General features: G+C 34.1%; 1 protein-coding gene across 4 annotated transcripts in view; it reads right to left on the bottom strand.

Moving 5' to 3' along the window:
* The window catches only part of KIF6 (kinesin family member 6), a 121,419-nt gene that overhangs the window by 72,672 nt on the left and 28,774 nt on the right, over nucleotides 1-19,973 (bottom strand). For all 4 annotated transcript variants that reach the window (XR_014944664.1, XM_032443231.2, XM_032443233.2 and 1 more), the window contains 5 exons: nucleotides 19,667-19,753; nucleotides 17,311-17,414; nucleotides 10,448-10,553; nucleotides 9,445-9,577; nucleotides 7,742-7,954 (listed from right to left, as the gene is read on the bottom strand). Coding sequence is in view for 3 of the 4 variants with exons in the window: in XM_032443231.2 (XP_032299122.2) it covers nucleotides 7,742-7,954; nucleotides 9,445-9,577; nucleotides 10,448-10,553; nucleotides 17,311-17,414; nucleotides 19,667-19,753 (643 nt within the window). In the remaining variant the exon portion in view is untranslated. The remainder of the gene's footprint in view (nucleotides 1-7,741; nucleotides 7,955-9,444; nucleotides 9,578-10,447; nucleotides 10,554-17,310; nucleotides 17,415-19,666; nucleotides 19,754-19,973) is intronic.

Below are 19,973 nucleotides of genomic sequence, written 5' to 3'. Positions count from 1 at the left end.
GCCAAATTTGATAGATAAAGCAATTAAATCATAATTCAAGTACACAGAAACAGTCAGGAGCATGTTTTACGTCTACAATATCAAGAGTTGAAGATGGTCAGTCATAGATAGTAAAAACATCTTTAAGGAGTTAGTCTGGAGAATCCAATATCACTTTTAGGCAGCCAAAGTGGCTAATGAATCAGGAAGTTGAGAAGATTTGAAACAGTAGAGAACTTCCAGGGAACAGTGTGTTACATTTCAGCAGACTAATGTGGATAAGAGAACAGTAAACCAGCATAGAAATACTGGAAACTTTCCTCATCTAAACAGACAGATAGGAAAGCTGTAAAAACTGCCAAAAGCATCTTTAACAAGCTTCCAAACATACGTTCCACATCAGAAGAGATTCCAAGCTGAGAAACTGAAAGACACACTGAGCTTTTTAGACAAACCAGAAACCTTTTATAAAACCAATTAAACGTGCAGAAAGAAAGAGCTTTTGACAGCCATACAGTAGTAAGTGGTTTACATAACAGCACTGTCTGTATAAGACAATAAAGTTTCAGTGTTTCCAAGAAATCAATGAAAGTACTCCCCACTCTCATTAAACCCCTACATCTCACTAAATATGCCTTTGATGTTGCAAATGGAGATCTAGATACAAAAAAAGCAAAATCTGGGCTTCATCTCCTAAAAATAACTCCATGTTCCTATTTACAAACAGTTGAGGACAAAAATCCTAACACAGAATGTTAGCATGAAATGCCAATTGCAGGAGCTCATGTAAACTTACATCTTAAGCACACATTCATATTTGTAATAAAATGTAATCATCTGTTGTTGCTTAAAATGACATTTCTAGAGACTCACACTTCTTAATTCATTCACTTTTAACTTCTCACTAATCTCAGCAAGTTCAGTTTAAAGTCCTTTCTCAAGCAAAACCTACAGTGGATTCACTGTGGATTCAGACAAAATCTTTTTTTTTTTTTTTTTTTTTTTTTTTTTTTTAAGTACACTCAGAATAGATTTTGGAAAGGAAAAAAGCAACACAATTTAGTCCAGAGTCCTATAAACACTGTGTTAACACAGTCAAAAGTATGGTGTGATAGTCTTGCCATTTAATGCAATCAAATGTACTTTTCACAGAATCACAGGCAATCAGAGGTAGGGACCTCTGGGAATCACTAAGTTCAACCCTTCCACCAAAACATATTCCCTACAGTAGATCTCGCAGGAAAGTATCCAAACATGGATACCTCCAGAGACTACACCACCTCTCTAGACAACCTGTTCTAATGCTCTGTCGCTCTTTAAAAGAAATCTATTTTATTCTAGAAAGTATTTGTAAGATGAACAAGAAGTAAAAAATTCTTACAAGACTGGAAATTAAAATAAACCACTATCTTGAAGTTCCTTATCTTTCATGGAATGAGGAATCTGGAACTGGACACAACACTCCAGATGTGGCCTCACCAGTGCAGAACAGAAAGGTAGGATAACTTCCCTCAGTCATCTGACCATACTCTTATCTTAAAGTATCCCAGGTATATTGGTCTTCTTGGCTACAAAGTCACTCTGCTTGCTCATGGTAAACCTATAGTCCACCAGGACACTTAGGTCCTTCTAGTGTCAAGTGGGTGAGCCAGGCTCTGTCACTGTGCCCAGTGACAGAATGAAGGGTGAAAACAATAAACTGTAATGCAGAAAGTTCTATCTGAACATTAGAAAAAAAAAAAATAAAAATCTGTGAGGGTGGCAGAGCAGTGCAACAGGCTGCTCAGGGAGGTTGTGGAGACTCCTTTGGAGATACTCAAAGCCCACCTGAACACTTGTGCAGTCTTCTAAAGGGAATGTTCTTTGTCAGGGAGTTTGGATAGACGACCTCCAGAGGTCCCTTCCAACCCCTATAGTTCTGTGGTTCTGTGAATTGGAGCAATATATGTTTTTATCTGGTGACTCAAAATACCAGAAAATAACTTTGTTTAAACTTATCAGAAGTATAGCAACATAAAATTGTTCAAAATTTTATCAGAAGCAATGAAAAATTCAATTACATCTAAGCTGGTAGAAATTCAGCTTTAAAAAGAATTGGAATACATATTTTTGTCTAGTCTCATAACAGGAGATGTATTCTATTCTGAGAGATGAGAAGCATTAGGAATAAGCTTGAATAATGTTTGAAGTATATCAGTGAGCTCCTTTTCTGGCTAAAAAGCATTAAAATGGGTACATATGTTTGGTGACAAGCAAACTCAGTCATGAGCACATGGCCAGGAATCTGTCCCTCAGAAAGCCTAAAGCACTGCTGTACCTGCAAAATGAACCCAAGACATACGTATGTTTAATAAACACTTAGTTTTCCTAGTGAATAGAAACTTTTTTTTGAACAAAGGATATGGAAGAGATTTTGATGGAAAATCTCAGTCAGTTCCTTCCAGTATGGAGTTTTCTGCAGGTTTTCCAACAATAGAAGGAAGCTTTTCCCCCAGATTATTACATAAATACATAAAAGAGCCAAGATAAATATTTTGAGAAATCTAAATACAAGATGAAAATATTTAACTTTCAGAACTGAATAGTTGGTGTGTTATCATCACTACTGTCCCACTGTTCATAATCACCATCTGTTTATAGAAAGCATCTCTCACCTCTCATTTTAAAGTTAACTTGTCAGCCGTTCTGGAGGAATGCTCTTTTTTTTTGTATGTGCTTGCAAACTGCCAAGTGAAAAGCAATGTTCAATTCTGACTGAATCTCATAGCAGATAATTTCTCCACTAAACTCTAAATTATCCTCACAGCTTCTCAGTTAAAGACACAGGAAATGGCTAAATATGGCCAAAACATGATCCTAATAAAATCTTTTGTAAGTGTAAAACAATTCCTCTTAAGCTCATAAGCATAAACAACCACTGGAAACTATCACTACAAGTTATTGCATTCTTTGAATGTCACAATATTAACACTGTTTTCTGGTAACCAAGATGTTTGTATTTCAGTAGAAAAAAAATCCAGCAGGAGGAAAAATGATATATGTGTCTTCCACTAACAGAGTCATGTTACAAGAAAGCAGAAGACTGAGATCTATTTAAAAATAGGACTTACCTGCAAAAGAGAAGTGGTATGAAATGACAAAAGTCAAAATGCAACAGAATGTTGCAATGACATATATGATGAAGTCCGATTTTTTTTCTTGCTTTGTCACTATTATTCATACTTTGAGTTATCCTAAAACTACTTATTTGTAAAAACAGCAGGCTCCTGAGAAAGACCATAAGCAACTCTGTATGTGAAATCCTAACCTCTATGATAAGATCTCTTCAAATTATAGATTATGAATAACAAACCTGCAGTATAGATTTCACATTAAGGTGAATTATAAAAAACAAAACAAAAAAGCAAAAGAAAGAGTTGAAGCCTTTGTAAAGCTCAAGGTATTGTGCTACTATCTTTGCATTTTCTGGTATGTTCACCTGAAATGGACTACATTCACAGCCAGAGAATTATATTTTTTGAGATTTATGAAAGATACCACGATGCAGTAAATAGTAGGAGTCAGCCAGCACAACTACTGAATATATTAGAATGTTCTGTACCCTTACTCATGCATTGTGGATCTATAATTTAGAATGTTCTGTGATTAAAATGGGTACTGAAAAGTAAGTTATTTTTCACAGTACTTGGAGTAAGATAAAAAGCTCTGGTCTGCTCATTCTAAGCTAATTGTCTTATACAATCAGTAAAAGGCTCTCAGTGATAGGAGCTGGCTTGCCAAAATATCAGCATCAGGCAACTTTCCAATCTAAACAGTGGTGTGCTACTGCCTTACTAAATCACAGGAGAGTGATACCTACCACACCCTCCTAAAGGAAGACTCTTGGGATCCAAGAACAACAAATCCAACAGCAAGCAAACTGGTATAACTTTTAGCTGAAGAATTTGATGTTGTATAGCCTACTGTCATCAGAAAAACCTAGGACATTACTAGGATGCTGCATTTGTGTATTCCTCTGCTCTAACCATGCAGGAGAACATCTTGATACAGGCTATAACATACCTGAATAAATAAAACAACAATGCACATGTCCAATTTCAGCCATTCTAATTAGATTCCCTATAGGTATCAAACCTTATTTTTTATATTAATTTACTAATGATCTCATTTTGAACATGAGCCCTTATACTTAAATAAGCAGTTAAAAACAAACAAACAAAAATTACAACTTAGTATTCCTTAGTAGTAGGTAAACATGATATAATGGTAGCCAAAGAAACATTTGGAATGCAAATTTTGGGTAATAGGTCTCATTTCTTTTTATGTTTATACAGCTACTACCTTCAAAGTCTGCTATTTGGAGTTTCAAAAATACAGAAGATACAGAAAAAATAGAATTCACAGGAATGTAAATAATACAATGAGCATGTCAAGTCTTCAACGTTACAGCACCTGCATTCAATTTCTTCTGAAAGAGCATTTACATTCAATGCAGCAGAGACTTAGAAACATACAGTTGAGATTATATAAGTGTAGGATTCTCCCCCATGTTAGCTTACTTTCAAGAAAAAAGGAAATGACATAAAAAATTGGAAAGACATTCCAGACAATGTTGTAAATTGATATATTTATAAATGATCTAAGATACTGCTTAATGAATATTATTTGGACAAATTTTACCAGACAGATAACAATTTTACCACCGTAGGAGTTCCGCACCTTTGAGAAATTACTATGAGAAAGTCAACTTCTCAAATTCATACAGAAATTGGAAGGACAAAAGGAAAATTTTAACCAAGCATAGCCATTTAGTTGATATTAGAGAATAAAAATAACTTATTTTGCCATTAAAGTTACCAATGCTCTTTTCCCCAACTGGTGTTTTTTCAAAACACTTTGCTTAATTGTTAGGTAGAATATATTGGATTTATAAAGTCTGCAGCATGTACAAGTGTGAGCCCAAAAGGAAAGATCTATATTTCAATCAGTAGCACATATCTGAGGGCTTTTGGTAATTTTGCAATAAAAACCAGTAATAACCACTTGAGATTTTATACTGCTTTGCAGCTAGAGATCTCAAAATAGTAACTTGCCTACAGATAAAACAGGATGCTTCAAGTAGATAAATCTTTCTTTCTTTGTATGATATTAATCCGACAGTACTATTATAAAAAATAAACTATAACAGGTTTTAAACTAGAAAAGAGGAAATTTTTTACTCAGAAAGTTGTGAGGCACCGAAATGGGTTGCCTACAGAAGTTGTTGATGACTCATCCCTGAATGTGCTCAAGGCCAGGTGAGGCAGGCCTTTGTCAGGGGGAGGTGTATCCACCCACTGCAGGGAAACCAGATGGTCTTTAAGGTCCCTTACAACCCCAAGCATTCTATGATTTTGTTTTTCTTTTTTCTCTTTTTTTGACAGCATTCTGGGCTCATTCTAACTACAAACTGATTTGAAAAATAATCTTCTGACTACTCTTCAAGAACTTATGAACATAATACTTTCCACACAAACATGCATTAAGGCTTGTTCTTTTCAGTACTCTAAGAAACAAAGCAAAAGAGAGAAAAATATATTTGCTTATACATTAGGGAAAACACTGTCATTCTCATAGACAGAAAAAGATTGTGAGCATGGAAACTTGGTTATATGCTTACAAAGACAATTATTCTCCAGAGATCGGCTTTAAAACATCCTGGCAAGGCTGAACAGGTTATGCTATTTACCTGGCTTCTGCTACATTTATGTTTTATTCATTATTTCACAGAACAGTAGCAGAGTGGCATGGTATTTTACAAGTTTTATAATAAAAAAGAGTTAATAATTTAAAAAAAAAAAGAAATGCTCACCCACGTCCTAGGTTTGCAGAAGAAAACTCCAAAGGGAGCAATCTCCAGAAAGAGATCCTTCCCCAGTGGCAGTCAGCCCTTAAATGGAGTGTAGGAGAGGTGCAGCCACACTTTACCCCCTCCAGCCACACAGCTGAATTGCCTTCACCTATGTTCCCATGGCTGACTAAGTCCCTGCCTCAGTTGATCAATCAGTGGTTTGACTCAACAGTTGATCAATCAGTACCATGACTCAACAGATCCCATACAGTTGCACTAAAGTATTCCTTGAGAACAACAATGCAAACATTAAAAAATACTTTTTTAAAATATTGCCATAATAATAGCTACACATTATAGAATGTTAGATATCCTAATGTTGCCAACATTACTGACAAGACTTGCAGCAGAACATCAGGCCTCTTGAGAACTGTGTGGACGTATATGGCCATTTACAGTAATCCAAAAGTAAATTATTATTTATCTGTAGCCGTCACAGAAATATGGCTGATTTTTAAAATTATTTTTATTAACTATAAGATGTCCTGGGGGAGAGTATTCACATTCACAATCACTGTCCCGATTGCTGAAGGTGCATCATTTCTATGTCCATGTAGAATGTGAGAGTATCAGAACCTAACACAAAGCAGATTGAAAAGAAGACTGAAAGGAAGGGGGTGTGTTCATAGGTATTTTCAAAGCATTAGATATATAATCTAATCATACACAAAAAATCTCATCTCAGAATATATTACCTCCTTAGCTCAGACAGACTCCCATCTAAATACTCATTACCCTAACAGGTTGGGAATCAGATAGATTTACTTATAGCCAAAGAAGATACTTCTTCATTATGGCAGGTCCTCTGCACCAACCATACGGCCAAAATAATTCTGTTTCAATGAAAAAATTGGTATGTTTACCTTTTATGTTTTACAGAACAGTTAAGAACAGTTTGAATAAGAAAAAAACACATTATTTATCATATCCTTTTAGAAAGGATATGATTTATAAGACAACATGGTCTTTTATAATTATCAATTATATAATTATATATATATATATTATAATTATTAATTTGAAATACAACAGAATGCAGATTTTGAATTTGTTCATACTTACCAAGTTCTTGCTTGAGAAAGGTAACACTGAGCTATTTGAATGCATAAAAATGTAGTTACTTCTTTTCTTTCTTTTTTTTTTTTTTTTTAAATAATTGAAATAATCACAATAGTTTAGTGAAAAGGCTGGAAAAAAACAAGCGCCTAAATAGTACAGTATAAGGAAAACTCCTAATGACAAACAGAAAGGTTTCAGTCTGGTATCAGAGCTGGAAGCAAAACAAATGAAACCTCATTCTATTTGAAAATAAGATTTCTCTCATAGGTTGTAAGATTACAAAATTAAAAATAAATAAATAAATAAATAAATAAATAAAAAGTGTTTATTGATGTATTAGTATGCTGTGCAATTAATAATGCCTGCACAAAACTTCTTTCAATATCTGCTGTACTGGTTTTGATTTATTTTTTGCTAATAGTTATTACTTCCAGACTTCCTAGGAAAAACAAAGGTTTTTTTCTAGTAACTTTTATGAGTTATGTTTAAAAATAAAAAATAAAAAAATTTCTGAATAAATTTACTTGAAGATTTAAAGATCTGCAACATAATTTGTTTGGGTTTTTTTTTGTTTTGTTTTGTTTTGTTTTGTTTTTTGGAGAATTATACAACAGAAGGCTTGCATCAGTTTGTTAAAGCCATCATTACCTTGAGAGAACTATAAATTTATATCCCTGCATTTGTGTATACAGAATTTGCAGAATACCACTACTACTGAAAACAAAAATTTCCTGTTCTGTTATGCACTTATATAACATGCGGCATATCCTATTGTAATAACCCCCCCAAAATACGCACTTAATTTACACTAACCTTTCATTCTGGAAATAAAAGGCAGCCTGTGAATTGAAGAGCTGAGATCTTTTGCTTCTTTTAGGCTAAAAAATCTAGATGGGTTTTGACTTTCTTCAAGATTTGTAGAGTGAGATTGCTTCAGCGATGTAGAACCAGCAGAGGCAGCACTGAGCTGAAAAAGAGCATCTTGTGCTTTCTTCCTCTCATTTTTTAGCATGTTTACTAGAATATCTGCGAGATATATTAAGGAGGCAATTAAGAATATCTTTTCAATAAAACAATAATTATATTTGCTCATCTTTAGGTCTTTTTTCTTTTCTTTTCCTTTTTTTAAAGTATCTGATTTGGTAGCCTATCTGTGAATATGAATTTAGAGTTAGGAATTTTGTTTGCAATTTTATCCCATCATCTTAGATTTTTCCAAACAGGAGATTAATTTTTAATAAGCACTAATTAATTCACATACTGAACACAGATGTTAAGTGTTTACAGTCAAACAGACAGTGATTGTGTGGCTCCTTTTTAAAACTTTTGAAGAAAATAAACCCTTATCTTACAGCTAGGCAGGTTTCTTCCTTGTACTTCAGGAAACAACATATATGCTTACTAGACATAAGTACATTTGAAATACAAGAGCTGCACTGAATGTAATGCCTTTCCATGTTAGCCCAAGACATCAGAGGCATATATATAAGCACTATGGCAGTAGCAGTTGAACCTTCCCACCAGTATTCTGTTACATTTTGTTGCCATGCAACAGATATCAGAAAATAGGCAGTCTTTCAAAATGGTATCTGGCATGGGAGAGTGCATGAAGAAGAAGCATGTCACTGAATTCTTCCATGCAGAAAAAATGGCACCTACTGACATTCATTTGCGCTTACTGAACATGTTTGGAAACCAAACAGTGAATGTGGGCACAGTGAAGCATTAGGTGGAGCATTTCAGCAGTGTCGAGTGACAGCGGGGCATCTCTATTGCTGCATGCAGGTTCTTGTACATCATTGACAAAAATGCATAGCTAAGGGTGCTGACTATGATGGAAAAAAATATTATTTTGTAGCTGAGGATTTTCTCCACTGTGTAGTGCTATTGTGAACTTTGTTATAGTTTTCATGGGAATAAAAAGACATTACTTTCATGGCAACTTATATGTGTCTGCTGTGAGGCACTGAAATGGGCAAAGCACATCTAAGTAGTCTAATGTTTTTATATGCAGAAAGCCTTAGGTTTAATTTATATATTAAACGTGTGTGTAAAGAGTATAAGTTTTATATTAATTCAAAAGGAACATAATCCAATAGTCCCCAAAGCAGCACTTCATTTGGCTAAAAATAACACTTCAGGAAATTCTATTCTTTGTAAGGTAATAAATTGATCTTTACATAGCATCAGATTTTCCCATTCTAAAAAATGTTTAATTTGCTTGAGGAGAGTTTTTTAGTTACAACTTTATTCAGTCTTTGGATCTTGGATGGACCATTCTAAAGCTAAGTGGTGCCTGGATCAAGGATTTTGTTTTGGGCCACAATTGAAATAGAAGCAGGTGTAAAGAAAGGGTCCTGCCACATAAAATTTGGAAACTGAGTAATTGCTTTAACACAGTGGGGTCAGTAGAGAGAAATTCATTTCACACAGCCAACTCCTATCTCACACATAGAGAAACCATTGTAGCCACATCAGCTAAAACCCAAATATTACTTTTTCCCTGCTAAGGATACTGATCTCATTGTCTCTTTGCTGCAGAAGTTCTTTCATTTTTCTCAGTTCCTCTTTTCCATCTTCTTTGCTAGTGTCTTTTTCTTCACAGATGTGATGGGATAGCAGCTTTCCATCAGAAATCTTTGAATGATTCTGTTGTAGCCACCAGAAGAAAGAAACAAATAAAATTGCTCTCATGAGTTTACCTCTGGCTATGTATTTACTCTCTCTTGTGACTCTCTGGAAAATATGTTGAAAACAATGTCTGTATAGACCCTTAAGAGAATAAAAATTTGCCACTATATCAAGTTATATGCAAATGTTTGGGATGGGTAGATGTATGGAATGAGAGGTATTTGTTGTTCTTCACTATGAAGTGTAGAATTTACTTTATCCTATGTAAGTGTGACTCCAGTGTTCTGTAGCATCATGGTGTTTTTGATATAAACAGTGCAAATAAGACCTAATTATTCAAAGACAATCAATTTAAATCAGGAATGCATATGTTGTTGTATTATAAAACAACATCCCAAACACATAGAAAAAGTGTATAATGCCTTCTACTTATTTCTCTATTCACTGTTCTTTCTAATTCATGTGTATCTTGTCTCCTCAGAGTTGAAGTGCTTACACTATTAAGACTGTGCAACAGATTCAAAGATATAGCATTTTAATCTTATTTTTAATCTCTTTTGACATAGTTTATAAAAAGTAAAGACATTGTAGTACTCTGAATACACAGATACATCAATCCACTTACAAATAACTTGCAATGAGTAGATTCCAACAACTTATAGTCCTCTCTTACAGTTTACCATATATTGTAATTGTTTCACACAATCCTGCTGCATTTTTCCAATTAAATTCCAAATTTCTATTAGTTCTTCATGCAATTCACAGTTTGTTTTACTACTTTACATATCTCTCAACTATACTGCATTTCTTTTGATTCTTTTCAATTGCAAATGTCTTCAATTTATATTCAGTCCCAGCTGTATTTCCACCTATGTTTAAAAGAAATACCTTCAAATAAGTGAAGCAGTACTTGATCTTGCGCATGTCTGCTTCAACATCCAAAGTGCTTTCAGGATCACTGTCTTCCAGAAATATTTCTATTAACTCATCCAACCTGAAAAGACATAACATTTTTAAGAAACAAAAATCACAAAAACGTAGTCAAGTCTGTAATGTGTCAAATTCTCATTTACCAAGATGACTGACATTAGCAGGCTACCTTTCTTTTCAGTGCCCAAGTAATTATGGTGTACCTTTTATTGCTGATATTAAAAGCTGGCTTTGATACTGGAGATTCTATAACTGTATATCAAAACATACTTACATGTGCTAATTAACAGTTTTAGAACTGAAGGCATTCAGGAAGAAATCTTTTGTTTTCACATTTATTTTGCAAACTACGGGTTTGTTGCCATCTCATAATTAAAATGAACAAAAGTCTGTCCTTTCAGAAAACATGGCAATCTAACTTTTAGAAGCTTTGAGCATCAGATTTTTTAATATGCAGTTATTTGTGTAAAGAAAAACCCATCTCCTTTTACAATACAAGAGTCAGTCAACTTTCATACAGAAAAATCACTTGTTCTAAGATTTTGTTTATTGCTATAAGAGCTTTTCAGTGTGAAACGTCAAACAGGAATAAAAAAGGAGGAGGGGAGAAGATACTGATTTCTAGTACAGGAGGATATTCTTAAACTACTTATAGAAATGAATGAAAATTAGGCCACAGAATCATGTACAGTTGTAAATCATGTAATAATTTATCCATTTTTACATCTACAATAACAATTCCAACACACTCCTTCTAGTCAGAACATCAAACACAGACAGTAGTCATTCTCCTATAAACACAGGCAGAGTAAGAAAAAGCTTTTTGCAACAAATTATATAGAGACTCTTGGTTTTAACTGAATTACCTTCAACAGGTGGAGAATAACTCTCTCCTTACCAATCATACTGTACTCTAAATAGGCACCTAACTTTTGGTCTTTAGTTCTGTTGCAGACAAGTGAATATTAAACCTTTTTCCTCCAACAGAAAAATGTTTCAAGAATTATGACTGTAAATGCAAAAAAATAAAAAAATAAAAAAATTCATATAAAATAGCCCAGACATGAAAAAAGTTGTGCCTAGATGTTCAGGAGCAAGAAAATGCTAACACCTACCCAGGAAACTCCCTACAAAAACTTGCTTTATTTGCATGTTTAGAGGCATGCATATGTGGCAAGAGGAAGATGATAAGAAATCCTGAGGTAAATAACAACATCCCTTTATTAAAGAATTTTTTTCAGCGTGGACATAGTAGAATAACTAAAAAAACACAGGTAATCATATATTTTTTAGTGATTTCTTCTGGTTCAGCCCTGACACCATTCCATTGATCTCTCAGATATGTTCTTAGGTATGCTCTGTTTCCTTGAATAATTATTGATTATAGTTTCTTTTCAAAAAGTTCTGAGTAATCAATCCTTAAATTCTCTAGTGATGAGCTTCCACCATTATGTCAAGGATAATAGGTTAACATTTACATGCCCTCTTAAAACAGAAATTAGGAAAAGCTACCCAAAGAAGGGAAATGATAAAATATGTGCTTCTGCTTAGAAACAAACAAATAAGAAACTAATGATGCCTCTTTTTTTTTTTTTTTTTTTTTTTTAAATGATATTGTTAACAAGCAGGTTGTTCCATTCTTAGTTAATCTTAATTTTCTAAGGGTCTCAGTAATGACTTCACTTTTCCTTTTAGAAATGCTATGTTCTGCCCAAACAGTAGGCCTAACTTGCACTTCCAGGAGCAAGAGTGTGCGAAAGTCTAGTGCCAGAGCCCTGCTGCATTAGGAAGAATAATTTTTCTAACTGAAACTCCCAGAAGGAGGAAGAACATGAAACTATCAAACAAGGACCCATTTTCTGTGAAAAACAGTAAACAAAGTACTCATTCTCAGTGCTCATCAGAGGAAAAAAAAAAAATTAAAAAAAATTAAAAAACAAAATTCGCTGTGAGGTTCAGATTCATCCTGTAAACTGCAAAAGAATGCTGGGAAAGTCTCTAAATAATGACACTGAATTACACAAACAAGTGTATTTTAAGAGATAAAAATGATGAGTTCAAGATAATTTATTGCTTCAAGTGGCAGAATATTCACTTATTTTTTAGGTAAGCTTCTGAAATTAAAGGGTAGGTTTTGAGTTGTCACTTATCTCCCAGAAACCATTCTAAGTCACATAGTCAGTCAGACAGATGGTAGGCTGACCCTTCGTATCAGTTTTTTTTCCTATTAGCCACAACAAAATATTTGAGAGGAAGACAAAGGAAAAGAAAACAAGACATTTTTGCCACCTCCTTACATAAGGAGATAAGTAGAAATAAGACAGATAAAACATGACAAGCATGTGAAAAGAATTTCCATACAGTTAAAAATAGTTAATTCCAATGATGAAATGCATACAGATCTGAATTTTTTCATGAGTAAGTCAAGGAGAATTTTGGAAAGGACTATGACATAGCCAAGACTGACACATGCAGGGAAAAAGATCCCTAAACTAATGCTATGCATGCAGTTTTTGCAGAGAGAAAACTTTTTTTTTTCCCCCCATGAGAAAATAAAGTTGTAATCTTTGATAATGACTTTAAACCGTCCTTTGATTGTTTCAAAAATGTGACAAATTTGAACAAATTAGTAAGCGCAAACAAAGATAGTCACACTTTAATCATCCCAGTTAAGTAGCAGTTATAGGAATCTGAACTTCCTTTGATGCTGACACTAAATATTGCAAAGCACATAAGAAAAGGAATGTCCTCTGGAGAAATACATTGATTTAGCAGAATTCTAAATTGGGCATCTAAATTAAATATTGCTGTGATACATTTTAAACTTACTTTACAGATAAGGTAGCTTGAGTTTTGCCAATACAGCATATATCAGTCAGCCTGCTAACTTCTGCTTGCTGTTTGCAAAGCTGTGCTGACAAAAGGCAAGGTAATATGTTTCTATTTTTTCCACCTTACAACAGAAATTGAACACTGACATCAACAAATGATATAATTTGCCCCGCATTGTAAATGGAACCACTTGTTAAACAACCTAAGCACAACTGTTAAAGCTGTATACTGTAGAATAGTGCAATATTGTTAATGCCATGATAGCATACAGATGTCACAATGTTGAAACAGGAAAAAGAAAAAAAAAAAAAAAAAAAGACAGAAAGAAGTAATGAGAAATCCAGGAAATAAGCAGGATGAACATTATATGACTGTTGAGCAAAAAATAGAAGCTTCAGTTATAACGTATGTATCTGAAAGAAATAAGGTAAAGTTATTAATAAATAGAAGTGCTAAGCCAGGACTTCCATCCTTGTTACCAGAGAATTCCAGTTGGCAAAGGCTCTGGGAGCGTGGGTGCTCTGGAGCACAGGGCTTTGCTTCCTACATAACCCTAGTTTTCTGGGCACACACTGTAAATTGCTAGTGAGCTCATTTACAACAACAACAAAACCCCAAATGACTCCAACATAAAGGACTCTCCCTCTTATTTATGGCATGTTTCTCATGAAAAAATATAAATAAAATCATTTCTATGCCATTTCACTCTGTTCTAAACCAGAATACAGAAGCCTGTGATATAATTTCTTTAATAGTGCAGGGTGCTTTGTTTTGTTTTTCCCTTTAAACTAAGCTAAATTCATTCTCTAGCTTAAAGGAACACTTAAGAAATCAGCCCATCACAGCTGAGGAAGTAGACTGTGACCCAAAGCAAGCATTTTGAAAGCATTTTATGAACTACATTTTGAACCGCTTACGTAGCGGAGCTGCATTTTTTATGCTATGCTTCTCAAATACAAGAAAAAAAAAAATGAGAGCAGCAGAATTTGTGTATGTCTAACATTTATGAAAATAAGATATTAAAACCAAGCATGACAGAATAAAGTGCTTACCACTTTACACAGAATTATGAAGTAAGAATTCTAGACAGCTGCAGCTTTATTCACAAGACTGATCAATTGTGTTGTATTATGAAATAGCATTCACAATTAAAGTCAAGAGCATTTGTTTTCTATTTTGTGGTCAACATAACGGATGACAGCATGACACTGCAGTGGTTGCGGGGAAAGTACATTTGACAATTTTTTCCCCCTTCCATTAATTAAAAAAATAATCCTGAAGACACTTCTTTGGATCAAGTGAGGAGAAAAAGAACGAACTATAGCTTATGCACATTATAACTGGATAATTACAGTAATCTGAACTGCAATGAGTAGACCACTGACTATACTGAACACTCTTAAAGTAAGCAAGTGGAATGAAGCACTGTAAGAAAAGTATAAAATAGCATTTACACAATATTAATACTTATTTCTACCACAACCATTTACTTCCTGCAATGTGTGTAGGGATCAAAAGCCTATCATCATAACCATTACATTATCATAAACATTGCAAGCTCGGGTTCTACATGCATAGTTATTACATCTAAGTTCATTTTGGCATTTATCTTCCAGTAAAAACCCCCTGAGATAAAAACTTGTGCAGAGACATCAAGATAAATATGTACCTAGTGCATGAATTTTTTCATCGACCTGTCCAGTACCTTTAAACATCTGTATTAAGGATCAAAGAATAAATACCTAAATTGACAGAGAACAATTGCTAGAAGACAACCTCCCTTGAAGAATCAGAATAAGATATTTAATATAAAACTTGATAAGACGGTTTTGCTGAAGTCTAGGTAGACTACATCAACAGCCTTTGTGCAGCACAGTATGTTGCATTATCACTTATATTCCTTTTCCTCTTCTGCTCTTCTGCATGGCAACTGTTAAGTAATATTTATGCTTCATTATACATACAAAACTAGATGAAAACCACAACACAGACAAGCAATAGTAAACAATGACTTTATCAGCCCTTATCCAACTCTATATTTGTTTGTACTACTCATTTTTATATTTATTCTTTAATATGCGCAAAGCCCACATCTAACTCCAATCTCCCCTTCCAGATAAGGCTGCCCAGAGCTCATCCAACCTAGCCTTGAGCACCTCCTGCAAGAGGGCATTCACAACATTTCCAGATAGTCTGTGCCAGTTCTTCACTGCTTTCTAAGTAAAACAATTTCCCCCTAACATTTAATATATACCTTCCATCTTAGTTTAAAACTCTTCCCCTTCTCCTAGCATTACCTGCCCATGTAAAAAGTCCACCTCTCTCGAGACCATAGCCTCTCTTCAGGTACAGAAATGTGTTGCAGTGATATCTCTCCAGAGCTTTCTCTTCCCCATGCTAAAGAAGCCCAAGCTCCCTCAGCCTTTCTTCACAGGAGAGGTGCTCTAGCCCTACATCCCAAACACTAAGTACTACCCAAACACTGCAATCATTAACCCAGTAGGAACTGGGTTGACTTTTCTATCTGGAAGATTATACTGGTAAATGCCTATGTTGAGAAGAGATTAATTTTTTAAAAGAAATGTTTGTGTAATGCTATCCATCCTCTCATCCTTGACAAAGACATCATTTCATTTCTGAATTAAAACCAGTCAAATCAAAACAAAACAATGAAGAATGATAACTTGCATGCCTCCATAATCTCCTGGATAATACTTGGGCCACTTCCAGACTAAATTAAAACCAAGCAGGATTTTGGCTTCTACATCAAACTAAACAATCCCACATCAGATAGTACTGCTTTATAAAAATGAGGGAAACATATTAAATAGACTCATCCTACACAATCAACCAGTTTTTTGAAACTGAGAATTGAGTGTAGCCATTTTGAAACTTTATACCCAAGGGTTGCTCCAAAGATAGCACCTCCTGTGTTGTTATGTCGGCCCCCAACATCAAAGGCAGATTTTTGTTGGTATGATAACAGAGGTTTAACCTTCCTATCGATATTCTGTTACATTTTGTTGCTGCACAACAGGTGGTAGTCTGACAACATGGTGTCTGACATGGAAGGGAGTATGAAGCAGGTATGGAACTCAATTTCTCCACATGGAAAAATGGTACCTTCTGATATTTGTCAATGCTTGCTGAACATTTATGGAGATTTAATCTCCACAGCAGTGGATATGAGCATAATGTGGTAGTGGGAGTAGTGACAGTCTCCTCTGGTGTAGATTTTTAATGAGTGCAGCATGCAGGCTCTTGTTCGGTGGTGAAAAATTCATAGGTAATGGTAGTGACTACGTTGAAAAAATGTTTTGTAACTGAGAATTTCTTCTATCAAGTCACATCATTATTCTCTTTATATCTGTTGTAGTTCCCATGGAAATACATTTTTGGAGTGATCTGCTTAAATATTTTTTACATTTGCACACCAAATTTTTACATTCCATACTGATCCTTTGTTAAAAGGCTGAAAGATATTACAACACTCATGCAATATCAATAGCATACTCAGTTAAAAAAAAAATAAAATATATATATATATTTGTCTTTTAGGGCATTGATGAATTTTCTCTTACAAATGCAAGCTTTATCTTGACGTATGTCAAACTAACACTGCAGTAGGATAGTTCTTAGTACAAAAAATGTTTATTTAATTTTACTTAGATATTATATCCAATTTTGAGAAAGACTGGTTTTGTTATTCTACACTATTATACAACACTTCTTTTTGCCTGGCATCTGACAGGCATTTCCATTCCTTGCATTTACTTTACTTCAGTTCCTCAAAGCTGAGGCTCAAAAGCAAGGCCAATAGCCTCATACAGATTTTCATGGCAAACTGTCATTGTAACTTGGCACATAAACTCACTTTAGTACTCACTCCGAGAACTTAAACTCTGAGATGAATTTAAATATTTATACCAACAAAGAAACTGATTAAAACTATCACCACAAAAGAAAATTAAAGGAATGTAAGCCATTACTGAAGTAGCTCTTCTTGTGAAAGCTGTGATGTTCTTTGCTTGCCAGTCACCAGTGCCAGCTCGTCTTTCAACTCTTGGATCTCCCTTTTCAGCTGAATAATCATCTACAAACAGAAAAGCATAAAACAAGCATCACCTAAAAATGATTAGCTAGGTTATGATTTTTATACTAGAAAGTGGAGTTTAGGGAATATTTCCTTGAAATAAAGAGGAAAAGCAAAGTAACATTTTCTTCTCTTTAAGAACAGCTGAAACAAATATATCCAAGCACTTTTCCTTTTTCCATTTATAAAAACAAGGAAAGTCATCCAAGTCATCCAGACTCAGTAAACTTTGTGTTAGAAGACATGGCTTTACAGAAAGAAAAATAACTTGCCTTCGGAAGACAAAGAGCAAAAATTTTAGTTTTGCCTACTAGTGATGAAAACACACTTAAAATTGGAACTGATGTGTGTCAGAAAGAGAACTACACACCAAAAGTGATATCCCCCTTCCCTTTAGAATCAGGAATTCCAAAACAGTATCTTAGTATTTTAATCTAATATGCACTAATCCACTATTTAGTTAGAGCATGCTTTATCTGTACAAAGTATCAGTTGCTAACTACCTAAGAATAATATAAATCAACATAATGAGAAGTGAATTATGAATAATAATGATCATAGAATCATAGAATCACAAGGTTTGAAAGCACCTATAAGATCATCTAGTCCAACCATCCTCCCTTTACCATACCTACAGAAAAACCCCTAAGCCATGTCTCCTAGCTAACATGAACTGTAGAAGATCTTTACATTTGAATAGCTTATTACAGGAGACTATAGTTAAGGAAAAAAAACTGTATGAATAGATATTTTGGAAATCATTACCATTATAATGATAAATTCTACAAAACAGAGACAATATGCAAGCCCAAAACATGAATGAACAAGTTTTTGGATGCTCTAAGACTGATTATTTTAAGAACACATAACCTTACTATGGCTCAAATGAATCAAAAGTCCAATAAAATTTTTAGATGGATATGAGTACATAGATATTCAAAAAACTTCTGGACATTGCCCTGGCCAATCAGCTCTACAGTGTCCTGCTTGAGCAGACATTTGGACAAGGTCTCTGGGAATACACTGCAGGTAGTTAAGGTGGGCAGCAAATTCCACAGTGAGCACATAGCCACATAAAATCTAGATATCTGTGTTCCTCTGCCTTTTCCATAAGAGGGGATGGATTTGTAATCCTCCTGAGTCCTCTTTTGCTTTACTTGCTAAATGATCCAGCAGAGCAAGACATACCAAACTTGTGGAATGTAACTCTACAGGATGTAGTAAATGGTCAGAAGCCTGTATGTGTTCCAACTCAAAGACTTCTGTGGCCATGGAAGGACAGTTTTTCATGATTTGCTACTATAAAGCAAAGAAGAAAAGACACAGAAATATATATTTATTGCCTTTTTTTTTTCTCTGTTGTTCTTATTGTTGTAGGAAAGCAAAGTTAAACAAACAAACCAACCCTGAACTTATTTTTCATCTGACATCTCTGTCATAGCGAGAGAGAGAATGCAAAAATGCATCTATAATTCTTCATTATGTATTCAGCTTCAGAATGACAAGTGTACATTTTCTCACAAATCTCCCATGTCAGAAAACAGCTTTGGTATATAACATGCAACCCAGCTGATTCAATAGTAGATCATTATCTGCCATAATTCGCTGAATTGACCAATATTTAATAAATGAATTTAATACTTAAAAGAAAAATATTTTTTCATATGATGCTGAAAATTACATTAAATAATCTAAAAAAGTCTTATAAATATAGTCTTTAATGAAAAGCTTTACATCTTCAAACATATCCAACATATAAAAAGCTAGAAACAAATAAAATATTTCAAAAGACTAACCAAATGCTAAGATTTACGTTACACATACTGAAAGAAGAAATCTTATGTGGCAATGCTTAGTGTTCTGTCCATTGTGAAAATAATTAATGCATTAAAGTCTTCCATCCAAGGTAACGCATATATAATTGAAGGAGAGGAATAAAATATCATTACCAAGTGATGAGTAATTTTGGTAGATTTTTAAAGAATTCAAGGGACATCCAATTTTGTGTGGGTATGATTTAGAAATTACAAATCTAAAAGAAGCAATTCAAAGATAATAATGAATGTCATCATTCATTCGGAAATCCTTCAGGGGTTTTATGTTTAATTATAGTTATCTCCAAAAGGAAAGTAAAAACTGTAGTTGTTTTAAAGAAAAGACTGAAAGTTACATCTGAAAAAACCATGATTGGTATTGATCATTAAAATGAAAACCAACCAATATCCCTCCCTCTGCCCCTAAACATTTCTCACCAATTTGGGGTCAATTTCTTCATTAAGAACTGCTTCATTTTTAATAAGAGCAACTCGTTGCGCAAATCTGCAAGTTGATATAGATTCCTAGAAAAAGAAAAAACTCAGTTACCTTAACACCTTGCAACTACAGCAGATTGCTGATGACATTACTGAACTAAGTTTCTTTTTGTGTGCATTTCACAGAAACAACCTGACATTTCATATTCCAAAATATAGAAATTTAAGGGGAAAAGATTATCAGATGAATGATACTCAGATAAAAACCATCAAGCCATATTTTACTGACTCAGTAAATCCCAATCCC

This window comes from Coturnix japonica, chromosome 3, assembly GCF_054131305.1.
Source record: "Coturnix japonica strain WE chromosome 3, WE-NBRP24, whole genome shotgun sequence".
NCBI classification, from domain to species: Eukaryota; Metazoa; Chordata; class Aves; order Galliformes; family Phasianidae; genus Coturnix; species Coturnix japonica.
Note: the sequence above shows the minus strand (reverse complement) of the source record. Positions and strands in the feature narration are given on the sequence as shown.